The sequence below is a fragment of the Haliaeetus albicilla genome, chromosome 23 (genome assembly GCF_947461875.1).
Source record: "Haliaeetus albicilla chromosome 23, bHalAlb1.1, whole genome shotgun sequence".
In the NCBI taxonomy this organism is placed as follows: domain Eukaryota; kingdom Metazoa; phylum Chordata; class Aves; order Accipitriformes; family Accipitridae; genus Haliaeetus; species Haliaeetus albicilla.
Window position 1 is genome coordinate 12,972,515 of NC_091505.1, and position 25,588 is coordinate 12,998,102.

Genomic DNA, 25,588 nt, shown 5'->3' on the forward strand with positions numbered 1-25,588 from the left:
AGAGAGGAGTGGTGACAGAGGAAAGAGTTCAGGGGGAAGAAGGCACTCCGAGGAGGAAGGTGCCATCAGAGGGTTCATTCAGGAGCTGCTCACGGGAGTGTTTGAGGCAGAGCTGAAGAGTGGAGCCAAAACCAAGCCCTAGGCCCATGGGGAACAAATCCCCCTCCACAGGACCCTGTGCTCACACAGTCAGCGTTGACACTACGGAGCACGCACAAGCCCACCGACCCTATGCTCACGGCAGCCCCAAGTCCCCCCCCCCGCCCGCCCCGGGCAGCTCCGGCGCACCCGAGCCCGGGCACGGTGCCGCGCTGCGGCAGGACCGGGCTCAGCAGCAGGGAAGAGGAACATGCGTAGGCTCCCATCCCGGGCGCAGCTCCCCTAGCACCTCACGGGGGGCCTCGGCGCAGCAGCCGGGGAATGCCGGCCTGGCACACGCGTCCCCCGGCGGGCACGGAGCAAGCGACCCCGCAGAAGCCGCAGCCCGGCCCGACCTCGCCGCCACCACCCCCTCTCCCTCCTCGCTCACATGACCACCGCTCCCACGTGACCGCCCGGAGAGAGGGCGGGCCGCCGTGCGCCCCGCTACCCGCGATTGGCGGAGGGGTGGAGGGCGCCGCGCGGCGATTAGCCGGTGGCACAGCCCAGCGTCGTGGCGGCTCGCGGGCAGACATGGCGGCGGCGCGGAGGGCCCTTCGCTGGGTCCTGGCGGCGGCGGCGGCGCTGGCGCTGGCGCTGGACAACGGGCTGGCGCTGGACAACGGGCTGGCGCGGACGCCGCCGATGGGCTGGCTGCACTGGGAGCGCTTCCTCTGCGGCACTGACTGCGCCGCCGACCCGCGCCGCTGCGTCAGGTATTGCCGGCGGCGGGAGTGGGGTGGGGGGTACCGGCCCCGGGGCAGGCCGGCTACCGGCACTGGGGGTGTCTGGGCCGGGGACAGCCGGCCCGGCGCCGTGCTCTGCGGCCCGGTCCCGTGGCAGCCGGTGTGCCTTCCCCATGCCAGCGCAGATAGCCAGGCTCGCCCCCGTGCCGGGCCCAGGGCATTCCCTGCGCTCCCCTGCCGTTTTCGTGCTCACGGCCGGGCCAGCCCCGTGGCAGAAGGGCGGCACGGTTGCCGTGCCGGTGCTAGAAATCGGGCTGCCACGTTCTCCACTTTCTTTCCTGGTCGTGCCTTCTGCCCCTGCCCAGTGAGCGGCTTTTCGTGGAGATGGCCGATGTGATGGTTGCCGAGGGCTGGAGGGACGCAGGCTATGAGTTTGTCTGCATTGACGACTGCTGGATGGCCCCGACGCGGGATGAACGCGGCAGGCTCCAGGCTGACCCAAAACGGTTCCCCAGCGGAATCCGCAGGCTGGCCGACTACGTGAGTGCCACCCACCGTGGCTTAGGGCAGTGATCGCAGTTGGGGACCTGACCTGCAGCCACGCTGGGAGCAGGGGAGGAGAAGGAAGGCTGGGGGGTAGTAGCTGCGTAGCTGCTGAGCTAAGGCCCTGCCTGCTGGAGTGGGGTTTTGCATCCCTTGCCGGCCAGCTCCGTTCCCTACTGCCTCACAGCTGCCCCGTCCCCAGTTCTCTTTTCTGTCTGCAAGCACAGGTCCACTCCAAGGGGCTGAAACTGGGAATCTACAGCGATGTCGGGAACAAGACGTGTGCTGGCTTCCCTGGCAGTTACAACCACTACGACCTGGATGCCCAAACATTTGCCTCCTGGGGCGTGGACCTGCTGAAGTTTGATGGCTGCAACTCTGGCACGCTGGAGCTGCTGGCAGAAGGTAGGTGTGGATTCAAGGCAGCACTGTGCCACGGGGTGGAATATTCTGCAGGGAGCAGCAATGCTAGGCCCAGGATGGGCTCCAGGGAGTTGCTTTTCCCTAAGCCTACTCATTTAAGGGATTTGGTTACAAAAGCAAGTACAGGACTCTGCCTAAGGCCAAGGTAGTAAGTGTTGCTGGCCCAAGTGTCTTTCACCTGTTCAGCCTCCTGGAGCTTTCATTGGTGTGCACAGCTTGAAAAAGCAGCTTTCTCACACCAGAGACCTCACCATGCCGAGCATGGAAACACCAACTGTGTACTCTGGGGGCTCTCTGTGCAGACTGCTGCCTCAGCTCTTAATGAAGCAGAGGCTTTGCCTTTCAGCAGTGCCTTTACTGGAGAGCTCAAAGCATTTCACACACTTGACCCTTAATCCCTTTGGTGAGGCCATGTCAACGTGGATCAGCTTGAGGCTAGAACAGCTTGTGTCAGCTGTAAAAAGGGAAGTTATCAGGGCTTTTAACAGGAAAAAAATGAAGGGAATTCTGGCATGAAAGTCCTATTGGGGTTTTCATTTTAAAGTACGCCAGTGTAAATCCCAATTCAGAAGTTATTTGTGCACAGGCTGGCAAGTCAGCAGCTGAAAGCTCAGTAGCTCGCTGTGCCGAGAGAGCTTGGCTACAGTCTGTCTGCAAGCACAAGCAAATCCCAGTGCCACAGGAGCAGATTTGTGGGAAGGAACGATGCAACTCAGAAGGTGGTTTTCTCTTGACTGGGCTCTCACTGCTGGCACAGTCAGCACCATGGTGTTTGGCAGCAGGAGTCTTGCACACAGCCTTAGCTCTGCCTGACAAGGAGAACCTGCCCAAGTGACAATCCCGTTGAAGCCAGTTGGTGGGGCATATGCCTGCTGCTGCAGCCAGGAGCACAGCTGAACACCATAAGGGACAGCTGAGCTGAAAGCTCTTGTTGGATCATATGTGTAACCCAGATACAATCCAGTTGTATTGAAGCAGTTCCAGGGGAGGGAGCAACCTTTTTGTTCCTTCTCTGCTGATTAAAAGGGACTTAACTGGACTGTCTGGGGACAAGGACAGGAAAAAACGAGTGCTTTTGCATTCCTGCCCCATCCATATGGTGCAAAGGCCTCATAAGAACATAATCCTGCAACATTACCCAGTGAAGCTGTATCCAGCAGCTTGATAGATACCAACTTGTATTTCCCGGGTGTCTAGAGGAAAAAATGCCATACAGCAAAATTGCAGCCTATTCCCATGGCTTTGTGTACAAAGAGATCAGCAGTCTCGGAGCAATAAGCCTGCCTGTGACCTGTATCAAAGCTGTGAGGAAGCTCAGCTGTCCTTGGGAGGTAGAAGACTGACTGCAGACTATAAGCTCCCCTGTCTTCCCTGTGGTGTTTCAGCCGCAATAATGTGTTCAGCCTTGACTTCACAAGAGTTGAACCTGTGACATTGGATTAGTTTCTCTGTTTGACCAGGAAGATTGTGTAACCTCTGTCTGTCCTCTTCCTTTAGGTTACAGGCACATGTCTCTGGCCCTGAACAAGACTGGAAGGAGCATCGTGTACTCTTGTGAGTGGCCTTTCTACTTGAGGCCCCTGCAGCAGGTAAGGGGTTTTTTTCAAGGCTTATCCTGGGGCTGAAAGTGGGAAGAACAGAGAAGCATTAAGACTGCAAAACAGTCTCCCAAGAAACTTGCCACTCTCTTGTCTGAATGAGAACAAGGCTATAAGGTGGGGGAAAACCACTTTTTCCTCTGGAGCCCTGAAGTATACCTGAGGCAAGTCATTACTCTGCTGAAAAGAATTCAGTAGTATCCTGCAGCATGACGGCACAGCCCAGCTGGAGCATGCCAAAGAATACAGCAGCATCCATCTGCTTTCTGTCTCCAAGGAACCAAGCAACAAAACACTGGCAATGCAGACACACAGCTAGTGGATAGTTCGGTGTTATTTCTCTTGGACACAGAGTGCTGCAGACTCAGCCTTACGGTCACCTCTAGGGACCAGGAGAGAGACTTTAGGACAGCATATTTAATAGGAATTCTCCACATTGTTTACTGACAGATTTCTGCCAGCCAGGGTGCATGACTGACATGTTGCCCTACCCCCATAGCTGGCTTCCCCTGTTCCGCCATGACAGGATGGTGCTGTTCCCTCCCACTGGGAGTTAAATGCATTAGTCACCAAAGGGTGTAAACCCAAGAAATGGCAGTAATTACTGGGATGTCACAGTTTAATCCCACTGGCCCCATCACACCTTCAGTAAAATAGCACTCAAAGGAATTTTCTAACAGAGCTAGGTGGCCACAACTATTCTCCCAAGGGAAACAATAGTGTTGTCTGGAGAATGGCAGACTGGAGTTACTGGGCACAAGGCATCCTAGGGAACCAACATGCACTAGATCATCCAGATAGCTGGTGATGGAAGGTGTTACCATAGTTCTCCCCCATATTATCCCTGATCCAGTCTAGCCTTGTGTATGGTCTTGTTCTTATACAGCCAGCCTCTGTAGTTAATCACACTCATTGTTTTGGCAGCCCAATTACACAGAGATCAAACAGTACTGCAATCACTGGAGGAACTTTTTTGATGTCTATGATTCCTGGAGCAGCATCAAGAGTATCTTGGACTGGACAGCACTTCACCAGGACAGCATTGTGAAGATAGCTGGGCCAGGGGGCTGGAATGATCCTGACATGGCAAGTAGAGCAAGGCCCACCTCCCTTGCAGCACCAGCAAAAAATCCTTTCCTTGGCTGTAGGCTGAGAAGGATGGGAAGGGAGAGAATTGGGGGAGAAATGTTGAGGGGAAGGGCTCTGACAGGGACCTAGGATCAGGAACTCGATTAGAGGGTCCCTCGCTGGAAAGGGAAAGAGAACTACAGCTACAGACAGTACAGAGGAAGCGCTGTCTCTGTGTACTGCAACCTCCCCCAGCAGTGCCAGATCCAAACACAGCTGTGGCAGCAGCAGACAGTCTCCGAAGTGCTGATCTCCCACCACAGGGAAACCCCCTGGGTGCCAGGCTGGGTGCCAGCATTGCAAGGAAGAAATAGCTGCATCCAAAAGCAGATTCTAAAACCGCCTAGCCAGTTAAGGATCCTTCTTTACTGCCACCAGTGGTTCATCCTAAATTGCCACACTAGGCATGCCTTGCCTTTCCCAACCAGCTGGTCCTACTCCTGGCACTCAGGCTATCTAACCAGTCCCCACATAGGGCTCCCACGCTCAGCATCCTGTTATTTACCAGTGCTCAGGTTGGTGACCCAGTTTCTTCTCGGCAGGCAGCATTACTAGGCATTTTTGTTTTCTTGTCACAGCTGGTGATTGGAAACTTTGGACTGAGCTGGGACCAGGCGGTGACTCAGATGGCAATGTGGGCTATTATGGCAGCTCCCCTCTTCATGTCCAACGATCTGCGGCGCATTAGTCCTGAGGCTAAGTGGCTGCTCCAGAACAAAGAGACAATCGCCATCAACCAGGATCCACTGGGCAAGCAGGGATACCAGATCACCAAGGTATGGCAGGACCGGGCTGGGGGCGTGGTGTGGGGCACAGGCAACCAGCCTCCTCAGAAAGGGGACATATGGGGTATAGAGGAGTGCTCAGGTTTGGGAACAGGAGCCCAGTGAGCCCACTTGTTCCTGAAGCCTACTTAGACAGGCATGAAGACCATCAGTTCTACCTCCCCTAAGGTAAGCCACAGGTTTATTTTCTCCTTGGCAGGACAAGAACTTTGAGCTGTGGGAGCGGCCCCTGGCTGGCCAAGCCTATGCCGTGGCAGTGCTGAACCAGCAGGAGATCGGGGGACCCCAGAACTTCACCTTCTCCCTCACCTTCCTTGGCAACGGGCTAGCCTGCAACCCAGCATGCTCCGTCCGGCAGATCCTGCCAGCCAGCAGGGACTGGGGGGTTTACAGCTGGGTCTCCTCCCTGAGTGTGGAGGTGAACCCAACAGGCACTGTGCTGCTGAAAGTAGTGGCACTATAGGAGGCACAAAGACTTTTTGTAAGCCTCAGACTCTGTCTAAACATCTTGTCCCAAGAAGCCTGTCTCCTTCCTCCGAACGGGGTGTCTTTCTTCTCTCCTCAGGCATTTACTACTCAAAGTGCTTCTATGGGGACTTTGAACCTTCAAGCCTAATGTGACAAATACCCATTACTCCATCACCAAGAGATAACAGAGAAAGGGGTGCTGCTTCTCTTCCATTTACCCTTTCTCTGGCATCTCAGTGAACTCCTTCAAGGAGCTACAAGGGCCCCAGCAGGGCAGCAACTCCTGTTAACGCCCACTGCCACTACCAACCAAAGAAATGCAAAGGCTACATGCAGCATCTGACAGCTCTCCTTGAGCATTTCAGGGACAACAGGGAAACATGCCTTGGCTGGCTGCCTTGCTTTTGCTTTGCCAGGCCGGGGCATACAGTCCAAGATCAAGAAAAGCTGCTCCTACCCCTGCTGAAGAAACCCAACAAGTGTCCTCATAGCGTGGATGTCTACTTCTACCTTCTGAACAACTCAGGGACTGGCCTAAATCACTGCACTTCTTAGGAACCGTTTTCTTGACAGCTGCCTGCTTAGTACAAATGTGATTAAGTATCATGGCTTAGGATTCAGCTTTTGAGGGTTTCTCCTTACCCCAAGAGTCTTCCTCCCACCAGTGGCTATCACTTCCCTTTAGATGACAGTTCCCTCTCCACCCTTCATGGAGCCACTGGAGTCCCCTTCCTCAGTGAGCTGCCTTCCAGAAATACCTGTGTGCTTTCCACTGCTGGCAGTAGCCTGTAGGTTGAATAACACGGGTCCCTCCAATACAGGGGATGGATACTTGTACATGATGGTTGCGAAAGTGATTATTGCATAAGTGATGAAGTATGTTCTCTTCTGACTACTACACAATCAGGATATCTTGATTTGTTCTTATTTCCATGATTGAGCACTGATTAAAACATCCCTTAAAAAGGCTAAGCTTTTTCTTTGTTCCACTGTACAGCAGTACAGCATGGTATCTGAAATTAACTCAGGTTTTAGAAAACAGGCCAGTTTGTTCCAGTCACTAAGGTCCTGTGAAATTTGTCACGACTACTACAAACAGCGCTCAGTAAAGCTGACACAATGCAGCCATACAGTCCATCTTGTAGGCCAAGGCCAAACCACTGCTGCTAACAGCTTGAGCAGCAGGAGTTTGAAAATGCCAATCACATCAGCCAGTACTGAATAAGCAAAGATACAAATTCTGTTACTGTTCAGTAACTGAGCGCTCTCAGTCCCTATGAAGATGTGCAGAGGCATTTCTCCATCTTCCAGCTCTATTTCCACTACATGAAAGTTACTTTTGAGAGAGCAAGATCCACATTGCATTCTCAGCACCTGCTGACAGTGGACTTCCTTCTCACAGGCAGCATACTGCTACCTCAAGTGGATGATCCCATCAAAGCCCAGGGTAGGCTATCCTGTAACATAGCATGCTCTCCGTAGTTGTCCATCAGTCACCACTCATTTGAAACTTCAGTGCTGTGCTTAGGCTTTTTCTTCTAAGGAAAATTCCAAGAAGAGGTCCCAACAGCAGTCAGACACAGGGCAGGCAGCTGAGGCCTGTCACGCCTTCACTTTTAGTGTGACAGCATGCAGCTGGAGGAACCATGGGCATGAAGCTGTCCCTCTCCTGTCTCTGAGCTACTGTAACACAGCCACTGCACACAGGTCATAGCTGAGCCGCAGCACATAACCCCCATCTAACATTGCGTGTGATGTTTCATCAGATGAACCCCTGGTACTGCACCCACTAGCTGCTCCAGGGCCTTTGCTCATGTGCTGCCCCTTAGGGCAGTGCAACTGCTCCCTGTTTGTCAAGAGTGGCCTACAGTCATGTGCAGCGGCTGTTGGGCAGAGTTTGGATTACTCTGGTCCCTACTGTGTTGAAACCATTGCTGGGTGCAAGGAATCTTACCCACCTCTCCTCTCAGGCAAGGGCTTGGGAGAGGAAAAAGGCCTAATTGGACACCTCTGCTTTTTTTTTCCTTTTTTTTTTTCCAGTCACTACTTCATCTACCAACAATTCAAATTCACCATAGCATTTCTGAAACAGAACCACTCTAATGGAGTCATGAACTGTTTAAAATGAAACAAGCTCCAGAAGTTTAGAGGAGGCCCTTTTGAAGACAGCCTTCCACCATGGAAGCTCATAAATAAGCCTGGAGAAAAGTAGCAACACAACACTCAGGCAGAGAAGCCACTGGTGCAAAAATCCATCAGAGCCTCAGGCTCTACATATTCTAAACCACCTCTTGGTAACACAGTAAGGAGATCCCAGCCATTGGCAGGGTTTTTTCAAAAGCCTTCAGACTATGAACTGTTTACTTACTAAGCAGCTTTGCAAGCAACACCTTCCTCCTGGGCTGATGTACTTGCAAGTCCCACCCCATCAACAAAAGATACACAAAAACAAGCAACAGATCACTTCCAAATACTTTAATATGGTCCATAACAACAAGTAGGATGGAGCTTAGAACTGGATCACCTGGCCCTGTAAGAAGGAAGAGACAGAGTGAGTTTATTCACCGCTGAACATTGCCACCCTTTCTCAGCCATTCACGGTACACCAACCTACCTTTCTCTTCTTGTCTCCTCCCAGTTCAAAGTGCTTGCACCTCTTAATCGCCAGCATCCTCTTGGACCTGCAGTTGGGCTCCACACACTCCAGCCTCAGCACAATCTTCTTCGTGGTCTTAGCCTGGGAGGAGAGGAGCAGAGTGTATCAATGAACAAAACATCCACAAGCGGACAAATTGTCACTCTCAGGAAAAGCTTGTTATCTGCACTCCTGAAGATTCAGCAGCTTGTTCTCAGTGTAAAGAAAAGAGTATCAACAGAGTTAGGCTCTCTCCATTAAAAACAAGAGGGCACCTTAAGGACCAGTACACGAGTACAGTGGATCTGTACCTTGACAATAAAGGACGCTGGCAAAAGCATTCAGTGGGGCAGGGCTGGTCCCCTGCAGAGATCAGCCAAGCTGGAAGAAAATCTGTGCCAGTGAACGCACGAAGGAAGAGGCACTTGTTCAGTGTGGGAGAACAGACTGACAGGGCTCAGAAGTTCAGCAGAAAGCCAGGCAGAAGAAACACCTGAAAGCAGCACAAGTGACAAACTTTCCTTGGAAGGAGCAGCAACATATTCAATGCAGACCTGCAGCAACTGAGAAGTTAGATGAAACTCAAAAGACTACAGAGGGAAGAATCCAAAGCTGCGAGGCTACTGTAGCAGCTGTACAGAGTTGTAACCACCAGTTACAGCTTTGTCCAATCATTCATATAACGCTGATTGGGAAGAAACAGAAGAGGGGATGAAAGTGTACAGGTGGAGTGCCAACCTGTGAGAATAGTATAGCGGCTTTGGGTACCCTGCTTGCAGAAGCATTTTCTGCAAGGTCTTCCCACTTCCTGGCCGAAAGTCAACTTGAGAAACTGCTGCCTCATTTTTTTCTCCTTGCTGGAAGGCTTCCTGAACATCTCCAGCAGAACACCAGGGCTTTCCAGCAACAAACCAAGCAGCTCTATAAATGTAACTAAACAGTTCACACAAAAACTATAACAAATCAGCCCATCGGGTTTTGCTTCACTGCTGTAAATACCACAGATTTTGCTCCCTCCCACCCGACCCCTTGGCAGGAGGTACAGAGCAAAAAAATGCTGCAAGTTTGCAGTCCCAGGTACCAGGTACCCGCACTGAAGAGGAAGGATGACAGCAGCAGGTTTCTGCAACTCATCTAACAGAATGCACTGCTGTCCTTCCACTACTCTCAGGAAAGGCCTAATGCAGCAGCTCTCATTTCCTGGCTCAATGATATGGATTTCTCTGGAAACAGTGGACTGCAAGGAAATGATGTCATGTTCTGTGGTACCCCCAGGAGTTGCACATGCTTCACTTTGATCATACCCTTGTCAGTGAAGGCAGCCTCACTATGCAGAGAGCCTCACAAACCCAGCAAAAAGTTTCAGTGATAAACTACTGCCACTTCAAGAACATAAGGAAAGCAAGCGGCAGGCTCCCTTTCCCTTCACCATACTCTTCGCCTTTGGCAAGCAGTGAGGAAAACACTACTCTCATTAAAAGTATCACTTCCACTAAGACCCTACTCCCCTACAGCATCAAGGCTCCCTGCAGAAACTGCTCTGCAAACACATGCTACGTCACTTCTCAAAAAAAAAGGAGCATCTACATGAGACCAGAGCAGCAGGGAAGATGAGCAGATGTGGATGGGGAACTTACACTCCCCAGACAGCACTACCAGCACAAAAGCTGCCATTACACGGCTTGAGCACAGGACCACCACAAGGCTGCAGGAGGCTGAAATGTCCCTCTTCAGCTGGGCATGTGGGTTGCCAAAAAAGTTCCAGGTCCTCCTTCCAGGAGCAGCACTCACCTTCTTACGGAAGATGGGCTTTGTCTGGCCCCCATAGCCACTTTGCTTCCTATCGTAGCGTCTTTTTCCTATGGGAGGAAATGGCTCTGTTTAGGCAACAGCTCAAGACATGCTACAAGCGCAAATGGCACTCTTACCAATCTCTAGCAGACTTCAGCCTGCAGCTGCACAACCGATCAGAAGCAATCCCCCCTTCTCCCACAGCCGCGTCCTTACCCCACAGCCATCACCCTGGCGCAGAGCATGACCACCCAGGCACCACGCAACTTCCCCCGGGCCATGCCCCAGAGCCCCCGGAGGGCACCCATCCCTACCCTGGGCGTAGAGGGAGTCCTTCCCCTTCTTGTACTGGGTGACTTTGTGCGGCTGGTGCTTGCCGCATTTCTTGCAGTAGGTCCGACGGGTTTTCGGGACGTTCACCTGGAGGAGCAGGGAGAAGTCAGCACGGCCAGGAGCCGCGCAGGAAACTGAAGAGACGCCACGCCGCGCTCCGGGACCTCCCTCGCCCGGGCGCTGCCAAGCGCAGCCCGGCCACCCTTCCCCTCCCCCCGGGGAGGCCCTGCCCCACCATCCCGGGCCTAGGGCCTCCCCACGCCGCCGCGACCCGGCCTAGCCACCGGCCGAACATCCACCACAGCGGCCGGCGCCTCGGGCGGGCGGAGCGAGCCGCTGCCGGGGCGGATGGCAGCAGATGGAACCAAACCCGCTGCCACCGGCACTCACCATCTTATCGACCGCCTCTCGAAGAGAAGGAGCGCCCTGGAAGCGGAAGCAGCTGGGAGAGCGGGACCATAGAGAGCGGAAGGGTGCAGGGAGGGCCAGCGGCCCCGTCAGGCGGTGGGCCTGCAGCGCCCCCTCTCGGTGGGAGGAGAGCGGTGCGGCGGCCCCGGGCGGGGGGCGCGGGGGGCTGCGGAGGAGTGGGGGTGCGGGGGGGGTACGCGGCGGGGAGTGTCAGGGGGTGACTGGGGTAGGGGGTCTGTGGGACGAGCAGGGTGTGGGACGCGGGGAGCAGGGGCAGGCAGCCAGCGGGAACGTGGCGCTGCCCCCTGCCCGCCTCACGGCCCGGACGCCGGCCCCAACCCCGGCTCTGCGCTCCGGTCCCCGCGTCCCGGCCCCGCGCCCCTGGACCTGCGTCCAGGCCCTCCGTCCCCTCCGTGCAGGGCAGGCCCTGGCTGCGGCCGGAGCGCCGGCGGCCCCACAGAGGTGGCCTGGCTGCCTCCAGGAGGAAACACAGCTGCTGCTTTTGAGTCAGAAACCAAAAAAAGGGGAACCGAAAGGGTGGGGTTGGCCGGCCCCGTCCTTCCGTGCCTCCCTGCCTCCCCGCCACCACAGCCACCCCGACCTGCCGGCCCGGGCCGCTCAGGCGGGCGCAGAGCAGCGGGCACGGCGGGACGCTGGCCAGCCGGAGCAGCGGCGGGAGGGCTCGGTGAGTGTGCCGGGGTGCAGAGGGCCCAGGGGAGCCCCGTCCTGGCACTGCATGGCATGGGGAGAAGCACTGCAGGGAGCACGAGGGTGGCCGTGCCCTGGGCGCCAGCACGGCCCCGTCAATGTCGCAGGGTTGGGGGCATGGCAGTGGGAGGCCGGAGCCTCCATGCGGCGGCCGCTTGTGGCCTCGCACCTCTGGTCACCTCCTCAGCAGTGCCGGGGGCCGTGGCGCCTGACGGGGGCTGGAGATCCATCCCTGGTGCAGGCCGCACGCTGCCAAGCAGCGGGTGAGCCGAGCTGGGAAGGCTCAGCCTTGTCCCGCAGCCTGGCCAGCTCTAGAGGAGGTGGCATCTGACTGGGGGTGGGACAGCTGCCATGGGGCCACAGTGCTGGGGGCCATGGGATGCAGCAGAGCAGGGCGGTGGGGTGGTGCATGGGTGCCAGGGACTGCAGGGGTGCACTGGGGCAGGGGGTCAGGGTGGTGTCTGGGCACTAGGGACCCCAGGGCTGCAGCAGAGCACAGGAACAGGGTGGTTTGTGGGTGCTGGGGACCCCACGGGTGCTCCAGAGCAGGGGGTTGGGGTGCTGACAGTGCCCTTGACCACTCCTTGCTCGTGCTTTTTGCAGTGGGTGCTGCTGGGGTGCAGCTCTGGGTTTGTTCCCAAGTCTCTTCCATGCAGGAGATTCCCTCCTCTGTCCTTCTTGGCCTTCATTTTTGTCACCCTCCAGGCTGCACCTGAAACACGGGGGCTGTAGAGTTTCTCATTCCCAGACACGCCATCACCCTTCCCACTTGCCCTTGAGCATGCCAGCCCCCTGCCAGCCCCCCATCAACCAGTGGTGGCACACAGGCTCAGCTCCTTAGCAGGACACAGGCAGGGGTCAGGGAGCCTGCATGCACGGGGGTGGCCCCAGGGCTGCGGTGGGGCACAGCATCCGGTGGCATGGGGCTAGTGGTGTGTGCTGGGCCAGGCCCGGTGGTGGTGTCAGAGCACGCTTGGCCGAGGTGTGACAGTGGCAGGAAGTCACATTAGCTGGGGGGGACCACACACAGGACATGCTTCCACCCACCCACTCGCCACCTCTGCTGTTACAGCGTGGCAGTGATGGCTGGCTGCGGGGGTGAGTCCTGTGAGGCACCTACCACCCCAAAGGACAGGCAGGGACAGAAAGGGGCCAGTGGCAGTGCTGGCGAGAGGGAGGCTGTGCCATGCTGGGGACAAGGAGGCAAGTGCTGATGACAGGGAGGCTGTGCTGGGGACAGGGCTGCTGCCCCATACTGGGGCAGAACAGCCCTCTGAGATACTCATCGTCCTTTCCTCTCTGGTGGTGCTGTCCCAGAGGACACAGCGAGGACGTGTCCCATCTGCCCGGCACTGCTGGCGGTGACGCAGCTTCTGCGACTCAAGGTAAAGCTTCTGGGGACCCAGCACTGCAGTTGGGATGGGCGGGAGCCCGTGGTTGCTCTGCTCAGCTCCCGTGTCTGTGCCAGGGGGAGCAATGGGAACCCTCCTGCTCTTGGGACACAGGATGAGCAGCCACATTTTATAGCTAGGGAAACTGAGGCATGAGGCTACAGGGGCATGCTGGGGTCGCTCTGGGCTCTCCCACCACCCCGCCAGCAGTCTGGAGTCAGTGGGCACCGTAGCTACCTGCCCTGTGCCCAGCAGGGACCCCAGTTCCCTCCTCCTCGGGCCTGGATCAGGCAGTGGAGGCTGCTGTTTTTTCTAAAAGACTCTGATGGCTCATCTTTTAAGCTTTTTTTTTTTTTTAAACCACCCAAACAAGCCAGAAAGGCCTGAGCCATGAGGGCCACAAGGGGACAGAAGGGGGGACCCTGGGAGGGGGGAACCCTGCTTGTTCCCAGCCTCTCTGTATAGCCACCGCAGTGGGGCAGGGTCAGGATTGCAGCAGCAGGATCTGTGCTGGGAGGGTCTGGGCATTGCCAGTGGATGGGAGGATGCTCCTGTTCTGGGGCTGGGGCATGCCCTGGAGAGAGGCACAGTGGGTGGGACCAGCTCCTGGCATCTTTGGTCCCCAGCTGGCCACTGTCGGGAGTGAGCCAATGCTGCCTCTTGTGTGGGGGGGAGTGAATGGACTGCCCGGCCGGGTAGTGGGGGGCTCAACCCCTGACTCTGGCCCACCTCTGAGCCTCCCCCAGAGGAGACAGGCTGTGGGCAGCAGGGAGGGGAACACCTTCTCCCAGGTTGCTTTCCAAAGCTGTGTTTGTAGAAGAAAAAAGGGAATAAGGTGGAGGTGAAAGGGGAGCAGAGCATGTAGGTGTTCAGGGCAGGAGACGTGGAGGAGGGCTCCAGGGGATGACAGTTCAGCAGTGGCTCCACGTAGCTCATCAGCTGCCTGTTAGGTCCAGCCTGGAGTCAGGTGTTGGTTACAGCCTTCAGAGGAGGAGAAGACCACAGCTCCAGCTGCGTGGCTCTGTGGGGTGCTGGAACTGTCTGGGTGTCACAGTGCCTGGGTGCATCATGGGGGGGCACAGGGCGAGATGGATGGGCTGCTCCAAGAGATGGGCCAGGGCAGATTTCCAACCCCCTGAAGGCAGGGCAGCAGTGGGATGCAGGGATCTCATATGAGCCCTTTCCTGCCCAGACCATCCCAGGAGAGGCTCAGGAGGAGAGCTTCACTGAGGAGAGCTGGGGGATGATTTAGCTCCCCTGGTTGCTGGCTGGAGGCAGCCCTTTGAGACTGGCCTCTGGCAAGCACTGCTCACAGGGGAGGAAAGGGGGTTGAGCATTATCCCTGCACTCCTGCAGGCTCCATGGACGCAGAGGGCAAGGATGATTTTAGGGCTACTGCTCTCGGTAGCATGGCACTGAGGCTATTGGGGGCCGGGACCTAACCACAATGTTTTAGGGACTGGCCTTCTGCGGCTGTCCCTTGCACACTGCCAAGTCAGCATGTCTCCGGCACAGAGCGCCTGTGGTGTGGCAGGAGGAAACAGCCCACACAAACACACACGCACGATGTTGGAGGGGAGGAGGGAGCCTGCTGGGTGTTGCTGCTCAGGCTATGCGCTCCTCCCCGGGGCTACACTTCTCGCAGCCTCCCTGGCTCCCTCCCTCTCCAGCCGTCTGTGTCCGTCTGTCCGCCTGCAGACCCAGGGGCCCCCTCCAGCATCCAGCGGGAGCCAAAGCTGGCTGGGTGGTGGCTTGGCCTGCAGCCTGGCATCGGAGAGGGGACGTGAGAGGGAGAGGTCACATCGCAAATACCCGACACTGACCAGCTGCAGACCTCTGCAGCTGATTCCCCTCGTAGGGGTCCCAGCACCCCTTGGCTGCCCCTCAGGTGTGGGGAGAGTGCACCTGAGCAAGGTCCAGCAGTGCCAGGTTTTTGGCTGAGCAAGCACTGTGTCAGTATTGTTGTGCCCACAGCAACCTGGTGAGCACGGCACAGAGGAGGACAGTGGGGCTGACATGGCCAGTGTGATCCTGGAGAGCATCTTCTTGAAGCGCTCACAGCAGAAGAAGAAGACATCTCCCCTCAACTTCAAGAAGCGCCTGTTCCTGTTGACGGAGAGCAAGCTGTCCTACTACGAGTATGACTTTGAGCGGGGGGTGAGTCAGCGGCCCCAGGGCCCCAGGGGCTGTGCCGTGGCAGTGCCCAAGGGTCACCAGTTGTCCTTCACCAGCACCCAGCCCCGGGGGTGGTTGGATGGGCATGGTGGTTGGCTTGAGTCTCCCCGGGTCTGCCCCTTAGCAATCATTCGAACCAGCCCCATCTCTTGCAGCGCCGGGGCAGTAAGAAGGGCTCAGTGGACATTGAGAAGATCACCTGTGTGGAGACGGTGGTGCCTGAAAACAACCCTCCCCCCGAGCGGCAGGTCCCGGTGAGAAGGGTCCTGGGGTCCCCACTTGTGTCCCCCTGTCCCCTTGATGGGGAAGGAGGGAGAGTTACCCTGCCCTGAGGTGGTGGGAATGGGGGACAGCCCTGCTTGGCATGGGGGGCTCTGCATGCACAGCCCATACCATACCAGGGGTCCGGCTTGATGCAGGGCTGGGGGAGCAGGGGAATGCTAAAGGCTGTGGGTCCCAGGGGAGATGCCAGCAGCCGAGCAGCAGGATGCCAGCGTCCACCTCTGCCTCTCTCTTCCAGAGGAAAGGAGACGATTACAACATGGAGCAGATCTCAATCATTGAAAGGTTCCCCTACCCCTTCCAGGTGAGTCCTCACTGCACCCCTTTTGCCAGTCCACTGTGCCTGGCTGCAGGGTGCTGGGGGGAGGACCCCAGAGGAACCTGGGGCCAAACACGACATCACTGCCCCAGTGCCAGCTGTCACTCAGCCATTTTGGGAGGCCCTGCTGCTGTCCGCAGTGTGGGGGGCAGGCAGGTGAGCCTCTGCAAGCCCCAAGGCATTGGGCAGCTCTATTTAGGGGGGCTGCTTAGATGGAAACCTGCTCTGAGCTCTGTCCTGCCCCTTTCAGTCCCCTGGCTGATCCTGGAGGTATGCTGCCTGTTGGCTGCCTGCTCAGCCCCCAGCCCAGCTGCCTGCCTGAGCTGGCACCCAGTGTGGCCCCCGACACACCGAAAGTCAGAGAAGGAAGTGGAAAGTCTCGGGGGAGGGGGCTTATTTATAACCTCTCTGTCATGGTCCCGCGAGCACTGTGCAGGGCTAGCACACACCAGCACAGCTTGTGCTCTGCACCGGCTGCTCGGGGTGGCCATAAGCCTTGGCTGCCCCTGTCCTCCCTGGAAGACCCCCAGCTGGGGCACTGAGGCATGTGGTCCTGCAGGTGGTATATGACGAAGGGCCCCTCTACGTCTTCTCCCCGACAGAGGAGTTGCGCAAACGCTGGATCCATCAGCTGAAGAGTGGTGAGTTTAAACACAAACAACTGGCTGTGTGTGCAGCACAACCTAGAGCACCAGGTTTCCGGGGGCTTGCCATCTTGTTGTTACGTTATCCTATGTCTACGGATGAGCAAGCGCTGATCAGAAACTTCTCCCGTGATGAGCGCACTCATAAGGCCATACCCCCACGTGCATGCTCCCTAACATCCCTGAGCTGACACCAGCCACTCCTGCCCAGGGGAGGTGGACACACACCTCTGTCACCCCCTGACTTCTGCAGCACTGCAGCCACCTTGGCTGAGGCTTCTTGCCCTCTCACAAGCCTGCTCCAAATTAGCTCAAGCAGGCTCAGCAGTTATTGAGGGCAAGAGGAAATAGCAGACATGACCACGCAGCTGTACTGCCATGCAAGGCGAGGGTAGGGCCCCCAGTGCTTTAGGAAACATGACAAAAAGCCTGCTGGAAGTCAGGGAACGTCTCTCCCAACCCATCCCGATCCTCATTCAGTGCTGTTGAGCTAACATTCAGCTGTGTGGGTGCTACCTCCTGGAGCTGAGAGCATGTTGCAGCAGCAGTGCGCAGAGGGACTTGGGTGCTTGCCGTCGGCCAAAATCTGCTGGAGCTGCCCATATGTGTCTCTTGGTGCATGTGTATCTTTCTGTGGCTTTGTGCTGGTGGGGCGAGATTAGCTGCTCAAATTGACACAGGGAAGTTTGACCGAGTGGGGCGGAAGCAGAGTAGGCTGATAACGGGGAAGTCGGTTATTTCATGAGAGCCCTGCTGCTCTGTGCCGGCAGGAAGCCAGCCTTCTCTCCACTTCCCTGCTATGGGACTGAAGCCAGTGTAAAATCCACAGGGAAAAGGGGAGAGAAAATGCTGGCCTTTCACTGCTGGGATGCCCTCATCCTGCTCCACCAGAGAAGGGGCTCTCTGCACCCTGCAGAGCTGCTGTGGTGCGGTGGTGTTTAGGCACATCCAGTTGTCCCTCTAGGTTGGGGAGAAGTATGAGGAAGCCGGCGGCAAGTGAGCGGTTTCCCAGCAAGGGAAGTCTCTGAGCAGGCAGGGGATGATGGCAGTGCCCTGCTTTCCCCATGGAAAAGCAGGCCTCCCTCCCCACTTCTGAAAAAAAGGGTTCAAAAGAGCTGTGAACCATGGGCCTTAGCAGCCTGGGGGATGCTGGACGTTTTGGGGGGGCTGGAGGGCCGGTCACAGCAGGACCTGGCCCTCCAAGCATGCTCGTATCCCTTTGCAGAGCTGCTGAAGAGCTTTGATCAGATCTGGGAGGAAAGGCCGGGCCCTCCCCAAGCTAGGGGTTTCGTGGCACAGGGTTTGCAATAGCCACAGCACCAAAACACAAGTGATGATCTGAGGGAAACTTGAGCAGCAGGGCCACATGTGACTGTGTATCAGCACAGCACAGGGTGAAATGATTTAATGGGGCTGATCATCTGCATTCAGGGAGCAGAGAGCTCTCTGCAGCAGGCTGGGGACACAGCCCTGTGTCACACACATTTCCCCTCCTCTGCCACAGTGATCCGGTACAACAGCGACCTGGTACAGAAGTATCACCCCTGCTTCTGGATCGACGGCCAGTACCTGTGCTGCTCCCAGACAGCCAAGAACGCCATGGGCTGCCAGATCCTGGAGAGCAGGAATGGCAGTAAGACACTGGGGGCACCCTCCCCAGCCCCTGGGGACCACTGCAGCATGACGCTGGTGATCTTTTCTCACCTTAGTCCCTTTTCTGATCTGAAGGTTTAAAAGTTGGGCGGTCACATCGCAAGACAAAGAAGCCTCTTCCCCCTACTCCTGAGGAGGACCAGGTAGGGGCCAGCATCAGCATGTGGGTTTGCTCCAAGGTGTTTAAGGAAAGGTCTACCTGGGAAAAGCCCACATGTTCAATGACTAAAGGGCACTGCTGAGAGATGTACAGACCAAGGCTCTGCTCTGGAAAGGGATGTCAAGATGGTGCCCTAAGGGAGGAGGAGCTTGAACCAGGGGATGGAGCTCAAAGGCCTGGAGGAAAGTCAGATGATCTTACCCCTGAGGTAACCCAGGGGGAGCTGGGAGGATAGAGAAGCCCTGATATAGGGTGGAGAAGTCACGGGTTAAGCCAAAAGGTAGAGAGAAAACACTTATCTTTTGTGAGGATGGGTCTCCAAGGAGGAAATGTTGCAATAAGAAGCGCTGGGGAGTGATTTGTCTCCTGGCGTAGATGCATGTGGGAGCTGAGATGAACGCTGCGCCAACCTGGCCTGAGCCCACTGCCCTACCAGGCCTGGGGAGGGTCTTGCCTGGGAAACGGTGTGTCTGCCAGCCTCACTGTGTCCCACGCTCTCCCTTGCTCTGGGGAAGATGGTGATGAAGCCCTTGCCACCCGAGCCAGCCCCCAGCACAGCAGGCGAGATGAAGAAGGTGGTGGCTCTCTACAACTACCTTCCGATGAACGCACAGGACCTGCAACTGCAGAAAGGCGAGGAGTACTTCATCCTGGAGGAAAGCCACCTGCCCTGGTGGAAAGCCCGTGACAAGAATGGGTAAGAGCTCCTGCTGCCCACGGCACTCCAGCCACAATGGTGCCTTCTCCTGATGCCAAGTCACTGGTGGGCAAACACACCTCTTCAGCATTGCAGGGGTTAGGACAGGCTGCTTGCCTACCTGCAGGCTCCTGCATGGGATGGCACATGAGGAGGGTGAGGGAGACTGAAGCAGTGGTATCAGCCCTCCCCAAGCATGAACCCAAATGGGTTTGTGCCAAGGTTTCTGAGCCCATTTCTACTCGGCCTTCTTGGGACAGGAACCTGCTTTCCCCTTGGCCTCCTCCATCAGTGTGTGACCAGCCCTTTTTCTCCTGCAGGAGGGAAGGATACATACCCAGCAACTATGTCACTGAAACCAGCAATTCCCTGGAGATCTTTGAGTGAGTAAGAGAAGATGCAGGGACATGGCAAGTTGTGCATGGTTGGAGACGACTTACATTCAGTTCTGTTAACCTATGCAGCCTGCAAGCCCAGCCTGGCTGGGTCGCTCTCCCTCTTGCACATGCTTTGAGAGCCTCTGGCCTTGTGACAGCCATCCCTGCCCTGCTCCCTGCACTGCCTATCCTGGCTGGGCCAGGGTCAGACCAGGCTGGGGACAGTGGCGGCTGCAGTGATCTCCCTGACGGCTGTGTCCCTGTTCCAGGTGGTACTCAAAGAATATCACTCGGAGCCAAGCAGAGCAACTGCTGAAACAGGAGGTAAGTGTTGACTCCTGAGGCTGTGTTCTTTCTACACACCAACCCTCCATGGGCTGCTGTCACATTGTGTCCAGCATAGGACCAACCATGGCTTGCACTGGCAGGGGAGTGTAATGCCAACAGCCCCAGGAACCATCTCTATCCTCCTGGCAGGCACTTCAGTAGGTGGTCCGCCAGGCAGGGACTGGAAGTAGGACTCCTGACTTACTGCACCCTCTCCAGCCATGCTGTGATCTTCACTCACTTTAAGTCTTGCCTGTTACAGTCGTGCCTCCCCGCAACCATCCTGTCCCCTTTTTGTTTTAGGGCAAGGAAGGGGGCTTCATTGTCCGAGACTCCACCAGCAAAACAGGGAAATACACTGTCTCTGTCTACGCCAAGTCCTCTGTGTAAGTGGATCTCAGAACAGCTTGTTCCTACCTCAGAGGGCCCCTCCAGGCACCCCTCACCCTCTGCCTGTCCTCCGCATGCCGCTGACCCCACATAATGTCTCTCCAGAGACCCCCAAGGCACAATCCGCCATTATGTTGTATGCTGCACGCCCCAGAATCAGTATTACCTGGCAGAAAAGCACCTGTTCAACACCATCCCGGAGCTCATCACGTACCATCAGCACAACTCTGCCGGTCAGTGTTTGGGAGACAGGGTGAGGCCAGCAGTGTTTTTACTGACACGACAGTATCCTCACCTTCCTGCACTGAAGGCAGGATGCTTGTGTTCCCTGTGGGAATGTGGCGGGTAAGCGTGGTGCAGCAATCTACCTTTTTGTGTTTCAGGGCTCATATCCAGACTGAAGTACCCTGTGTCTCAACATCAGAAAAGTGCTCCTTCCACAGCTGGCCTCGGCTATGGTAAGCTGGCCTGGGCTATCTCACAGTTCCCTGGTTGCAGGGTCCATCTCTACTGGCAGTAACTTTCCGGGGCTGGGACCCTGGCTGTCCCATGGCAGCAGGGCTTACAGCCTTCCCAGGAATCACTTCCCAACAATCACTGGCCCTCTGGTGACAGTACTGACCAAGAGAAACCACAAGCTACTTTGCTCCCCATCCCCTGGGGGAACAAGTCTCAGATTTCATGGATTTTTTGGGATGCTTTTTTAGGCAGCACATGCTCGTGAGCTCTTCTTGGGCTTGGCAGATCAGACGACTGGGAGAATCCTGCAGGGAGGTCACCTGCACTCACATTACACTCGCACTCTTTGTCCTGCACTCTTTGTCTTAGGGTCATGGGAGATTGACCCAAAGGATCTGACCTTCCTGAAGGAACTGGGGACTGGGCAGTTTGGCGTGGTGAAGTACGGGAAATGGAGAGGCCAGTACGACGTTGCTATCAAGATGATCAGGGAGGGTTCCATGTCAGAGGATGAGTTTATCGATGAAGCCAAAGTTATGATGTAAGTGGTGAGCAGCCTGCAGGTCAGTGCTGCATATGCCTCGCCAGAATGGCTGCATTCCTGGGTGGTGTGGAGGGGCAGTCTCAGGCACCCTCACAGTCTGCAAAATGCATTTGAGAACCTACTGCCTTTGTGCTGATTCCCTGGTAAGCTTTTCCACCATCAGCTGGGCCAGAAGCACCTTCCCTTCCCAAACTCTCTTTATTCACAGATGCTTTTTTTGCTGCTTGGCCTTCAAGATGCTTAGAATTGCCCTTCTTGTCCCCAACACAGGAACCTGTCTCATGAGAAGCTGGTGCAGCTCTATGGGGTCTGCACCAAGCAGCGTCCCATCTTCATCATCACAGAGTACATGGCCAACGGCTGCCTCCTGAACTTCCTGAGGGAAACTCGGCAGCGGTTCCAGCCTGCTGAGCTGCTGGAGATGTGCAAGGATGTCTGTGAAGCTATGGAGTACCTGGAATCCAAGCAGTTCCTGCACCGAGACCTGGTAGGGCTGTGGCTGAAGGACACATCTCCAGCTCAGCGACAGCCACAGCATGTCCTAGACAGGGTCCAGCTAGTTCATCAGCATGAGGAGAGGCAGCTCGGCAGCCTTCTCTGCAGAACATCCCTTTAAGCTTCCCTGCCCACCTCAGCATGGGCGGGATGCTCTGAAGTCACTGCTCTGCAGTAAGTTAGCAGAGATTGCAGAAAGGGCAGGACTAGGTAGTTTTCCAGGGGATGGGAAATGCTTTTGTGGCTAAGGCAGGGTTTGCGTTAGGCAGCATTGCTGACTCAGACATGAAAAGGGACCTCTCAACCCCCATGAAAAGCTGAGCCTGCAGTTTGTCAGGCCTTAGGCTGCCATTGCCAGCTTGCAGTCCTGCTAGGTGCCATACCTGATCTCCTGCTGGTGCTGCTGTGTTCATGCAAAATCCCACCAGGGAAGCTGCTCCTCTGTAGATAAACAGGATGCCTGGAGGCCTCTCTTGCTATCTTTGCTGAGGACTTTCTAGGTTGCCCCAACCCAGGTGAACCTGCAGGACAAAGTGAGGCAAAGTGTTAAGTGGGTGGGGGCGAGATGAAGTTCCAGATGGTACAGGGGAATGGGAGAGGCAGGAGCAGGTAGGAGTGACTGCCTCCCTCTCTCCATTCACAGGCTGCTCGCAACTGTTTGGTGAACGACCAAGGGATTGTGAAAGTATCAGATTTTGGCCTTTCCAGGTCTGGTAGATAGTCTGTGTCACCGTCCTGCTCAATCCCCCATCTCCTCCTTCAGTCTCTTCTACACTTTAGTCTTTCTCCCCACCATCCTCCAGCTCTGCTTTTCCTCCATCTTCTCCTGTCTTTCTGCTTCATATATCTGGCTTAACCTTCTGCCTCTCCACTTTCCACCATCCCTTTCTTATTTCCCGTCCCTTTTCCCCCTCTCTTTGCTGCTTCTTTCCCCCACCTCTAGTCTCCTGGCTGCAGCTTTCTCTCCACATCTGTCCAAATCGGCTGTGCTTGTGTGTCACCGTATCCCTTTCCCAATTTTGACTAACATACGCTTGTTTGCAAAGGGACATTTCTGCCTGTTAAAGCCCGTGCGGAGTGCAACCTCTGGTCACTCCGAGAGCTGTTGATTTCTTTTGGGCTTGGTTGGTTGCATGGAGAAATGGAGGAATGAAAGGTGTAATCCAAGACAGGCACCCTGATCCGGTTATCTGCTGCAGGTATGTTCTAGATGATGAGTATACAAGCTCCATGGGGTCAAAGTTTCCAGTGCGATGGTCTCCCCCTGAAGTGCTTCTGTACAGCAAGTTCAGCAGCAAGTCTGATGTCTGGGCTTTTGGTAAGAACATGGCATTAATGACTCGGGGATCAGGAAGAGAGGGTGCCCCAACAGCGAGCTCCTCTGCTGGTTAGCTTCAGGCACAGGTGCTCCCATGCCACAAACTGTACCTGCTGTTTCCTGTAACAGGCGTTCTGATGTGGGAAGTTTATTCTCTGGGAAAGATGCCTTACGAGAGGTTTAACAACAGCGAGACAACAGAGCACGTCATCCAAGGCCTGCGCCTCTACCGGCCGCAGCAGGCCTCAGAGCGGGTCTATGCCATCATGTACAGCTGCTGGCATGAGGTGAGTTGCTCTTGCCTTCGGTGATCACCCCCAGCTGCCCTGGGGGGCCTGACATGGCTCTGCGGCTCCCCCCGGGGTGCAGGGAGCAGTGGGATGGCCGGCAGGCTCCAGCAGGGCCCCCCCTCTTGCATGGCAGAAGGCCGAGGAGCGCCCCACCTTCACGGCACTCCTGGGCAGCATCCGGGACATGACGGACGAGGAGCCCTGACCCTAGGCTGGGCCGGCCCGGCCCGCTGACCCCTGCGTGGTGCCGGTGGCTGCTACTACTGGGCTGGTGCTGCCCCACCACCCGCCGGGACTGACCTGCGCACCGGACGGTACCTCAGCACCGCTGTCACGGACACGGCACTGGCCGCACCCCCGGGGCAAGCAGGAGCCCGAGGGGCCGCCACGCCGCAGCCCCCGTCACCGGCAGCGTCCCTCACAGCCAAGGACAGAGGCGGGGACCCTGACGGCCGCGGCCCCCGTGCCGACCAGCCCCGCCGGGCTCCGCAGGCGGCGGCGGCGGCGGCGGGCCGGGCCTGTGCACAATAAACGGTTCCCGACGCCGACGCCTCCCTGGCTGTCGCCGCGCCCCGGCACCGCCGCGCCCCCCCCCTCCGCCCCGCCGGCAGGGGGCGCGCGGCCAGCGGGCGAGCATGCGCAGTGCGCGCGGAAGGGGCGGGCGCTGGGCGGGCGGCGCGCATGCGCGGCGGCGGCGCGGCGCGGCACGTGAAGGTCGCGGCGCGGCGGTGCCGGTAATACCGGTGGCACCGGTAGCAGCGGTAGCGGGATGGACGCGCCGTCCGCCGCCGGGCTGGGCGGCGCCGACCCCCAGCTCCAGCGCTTCATCGAGGTGGAGACGCAGAAGCAGCGCTTCCAGCAGCTGGTGCACCAGATGACCGAGCTCTGCTGGGTACGGGCGGCCCGCGAGTGGCGGGTGGGGCCGCCGGCTCCGGTGACCGGGGCGGCGGGTCGCGGTGGTGGGACAGGCGGGCTGGAACGTCGCGCTGACCCTTGCCCCTGGGGGGAGGAGGGAGATGGGGACAAAATGGAGGCGCCGTGGGAGCAGTCGCAGCCCCGGTGAGCCCGGGGGAGGCTCTCGCGGGGGCGGGGGGGCGATCCGGGGCAATGGGCCGGGAAGAGCCCTGGATGGGGAGGAGCGGGAGCTGTATGCGCCCGAGAGGATGAGGTTCCCGTGGGGGGATGACACCGGTGTGCCCGAGGGTTGGAGAAGGCCAGGAGGCAGGGCCCCGGTGTGCCGGGGGGGTCGGGCCGCGGCGCCCCCGGGGCCAACGGGTCCCCCGCTGTGTGCAGGAGAAGTGCATGGACAAGCCGGGTCCGAAGCTGGACAGCCGGGCCGAGACGTGCTTCGTGAACTGTGTGGAGCGCTTCATCGATACCAGCCAGTTCATCCTGAACCGGCTGGAGCAGACGCAGAAGTCCAAGTCGGCCTTCTCGGAGAGCCTGTCCGACTGAGCGGGACCCGCGCCCCCGGGGGACACTGGCCAGCCCCCCACGAGGCCAGGCCCTCTGCCATGCCAGTTCCTGGTCACTCGTGAGCCAGGATGAGCTCTGGGGTTTAGGATTTAATTAAATGCCAGTCTCGGGGAAGTTGCAGCCAGATGAGAGCCCACGACAGAGGCACAGTCGCTCCTCCTGGGGGTGATGTGCTGCCCCTGGCCCCGCAGGCCAGCAGCCGTCTTTGTGCTGGGACTGGGACTTCGGGGCTGCCAATGCTATGTGAGTGTTTGGAATGCACACGCTCAGCTGAATGGAGGGGTGTTGATGCTCGCGTCGGGGTGCTCCCAGCGCTGATGCAAATCTCACTCAGCTCTAGGCGAGGTCAGCCTGCAACCGCCGCCTTAAACGGTGCTGCACAAAATGAACCCTCCTGAGTGGATGTGAACAAGCCCTGCAGGTGCCATCGCTGTGCAGTCTGGTACAGGTACCCTTAGCAAGAAGAGCTTGTTGGGCACGCTGTTCATTTCAGGCAGCCTCACTACTGGAAAATACTTTCAGGCTTCCACAGGTAAATCATTCACGTGGCCAAGTGACAAATTTTCAGATTGCAGCACAACTCTGTCAATACTGACTTGCTCCATTAACTGCTTTCCCCTGGTCAATGTAATAAATATTAACTGGGTCAATTTTTAACATGAGATTCTCCTTTGTTCAGGCGGATGACCACTGAGAATTGAAAATATGGCCTTCTCATCACTCCCCCTCCTTCCCAGTGATCCTGTTTATTGCAAAATTAGTAGGGAGGGGGCATAATTATCTTCTGGCTAGAAGGTCTGCTCTGAAGTCTGATTTGTTGCTCAATTTGGTCCCATAAATCAAACTTGTCTCTGGGAGAGGCTGTGGCTTTTCCTCCTCTTCCCCAAAGGGTTAACAGCTCCTGCTGCCCTGTCAAGGCGTAGTTTCTTTAGAGACACTAAATGCAG

General features: G+C 57.0%; 3 protein-coding genes and 1 long non-coding RNA gene across 6 annotated transcripts; 3 read left to right on the forward strand and 1 right to left on the reverse strand.

Annotated features, from left to right (window-relative positions):
- The first annotated feature begins 637 nt into the window (after positions 1–637).
- Positions 638–6,741, forward strand: GLA (galactosidase alpha). 2 transcript variants are annotated; one of them, XM_069811224.1, is made up of 7 exons: positions 638–854; positions 1,190–1,364; positions 1,595–1,772; positions 3,288–3,379; positions 4,313–4,474; positions 5,095–5,292; positions 5,867–6,741. In XM_069811224.1, the coding sequence occupies exons 1-7, from the start codon at positions 673–675 to the stop codon at positions 5,915–5,917; spliced, it is 1,038 nt and encodes a 345-aa protein (XP_069667325.1). In that variant the 5' UTR covers positions 638–672; the 3' UTR covers positions 5,918–6,741. The 2 variants fall into 2 exon arrangements, with proteins under 2 accessions (XP_069667325.1, XP_069667324.1); XM_069811223.1 differs by having other exon boundaries at positions 640–854; positions 5,501–6,741.
- Positions 6,742–11,178: 4,437 nt separating this feature from the next.
- On the forward strand, positions 11,179–23,713 carry BTK (Bruton tyrosine kinase). Of its 2 annotated transcripts, none has more exons than XM_069811216.1 (20): positions 11,179–11,621; positions 12,962–13,029; positions 15,010–15,192; positions 15,366–15,464; positions 15,731–15,796; positions 16,371–16,452; positions 17,960–18,088; positions 18,184–18,251; positions 18,784–18,965; positions 19,286–19,348; positions 19,612–19,666; positions 19,973–20,055; positions 20,165–20,292; positions 20,443–20,517; positions 20,888–21,059; positions 21,333–21,549; positions 22,201–22,265; positions 22,757–22,875; positions 23,005–23,162; positions 23,267–23,713. In XM_069811216.1, exons 3-20 carry the CDS (start codon positions 15,052–15,054, stop codon positions 23,351–23,353), a joined length of 1,989 nt encoding a protein of 662 aa, XP_069667317.1. In that variant the 5' UTR covers positions 11,179–11,621; positions 12,962–13,029; positions 15,010–15,051; the 3' UTR covers positions 23,354–23,713. The 2 variants fall into 2 exon arrangements, with proteins under 2 accessions (XP_069667317.1, XP_069667318.1); XM_069811217.1 differs by having other exon boundaries at positions 23,299–23,713.
- Positions 17,881–23,605, reverse strand: LOC138690726 (uncharacterized). Its single transcript, XR_011329498.1, has 3 exons — positions 23,466–23,605; positions 18,160–22,078; positions 17,881–18,069 (listed from the first exon to the last, which is right to left on the reverse strand). It is a non-coding gene; the product is annotated as an uncharacterized lncRNA (long non-coding RNA).
- Positions 23,714–23,830: 117 nt separating the features above from the next.
- Positions 23,831–25,298, forward strand: TIMM8A (translocase of inner mitochondrial membrane 8A). Its single transcript, XM_069811228.1, has 2 exons — positions 23,831–24,057; positions 24,459–25,298. Exons 1-2 carry the CDS (start codon positions 23,935–23,937, stop codon positions 24,618–24,620), a joined length of 285 nt encoding a protein of 94 aa, XP_069667329.1. The 5' UTR covers positions 23,831–23,934; the 3' UTR covers positions 24,621–25,298.
- Positions 25,299–25,588: the final 290 nt, after the last annotated feature.

What these genes read in the sequence shown, in the direction of transcription:
- GLA (XM_069811223.1), top strand. Translation starts at nt 673, where the DNA reads ATGGCGGCGGCGCGGAGGGCCCTTCGCTGGGTCCTGGCGGCGGCGGCG. An exon ending in TCCGCAGGCTGGCCGACTAC is followed by an intron (nt 1,365 to 1,594) that starts GTGAGTGCCACC and finishes CTGCAAGCACAG; the next exon opens with GTCCACTCCAAGGGGCTGAA. An exon ending in ACTTGAGGCCCCTGCAGCAG is followed by an intron (nt 3,380 to 4,312) that starts GTAAGGGGTTTT and finishes TTGTTTTGGCAG; the next exon opens with CCCAATTACACAGAGATCAA.
- BTK (XM_069811216.1), top strand. Translation starts at nt 15,052, where the DNA reads ATGGCCAGTGTGATCCTGGAGAGCATCTTCTTGAAGCGCTCACAGCAG. An exon ending in TCAGATTTTGGCCTTTCCAG is followed by an intron (nt 22,266 to 22,756) that starts GTCTGGTAGATA and finishes TATCTGCTGCAG; the next exon opens with GTATGTTCTAGATGATGAGT. An exon ending in TGTACAGCTGCTGGCATGAG is followed by an intron (nt 23,163 to 23,266) that starts GTGAGTTGCTCT and finishes GATGGCCGGCAG; the next exon opens with GCTCCAGCAGGGCCCCCCCT.
- TIMM8A (XM_069811228.1), top strand. Translation starts at nt 23,935, where the DNA reads ATGGACGCGCCGTCCGCCGCCGGGCTGGGCGGCGCCGACCCCCAGCTC. An exon ending in AGATGACCGAGCTCTGCTGG is followed by an intron (nt 24,058 to 24,458) that starts GTACGGGCGGCC and finishes CGCTGTGTGCAG; the next exon opens with GAGAAGTGCATGGACAAGCC.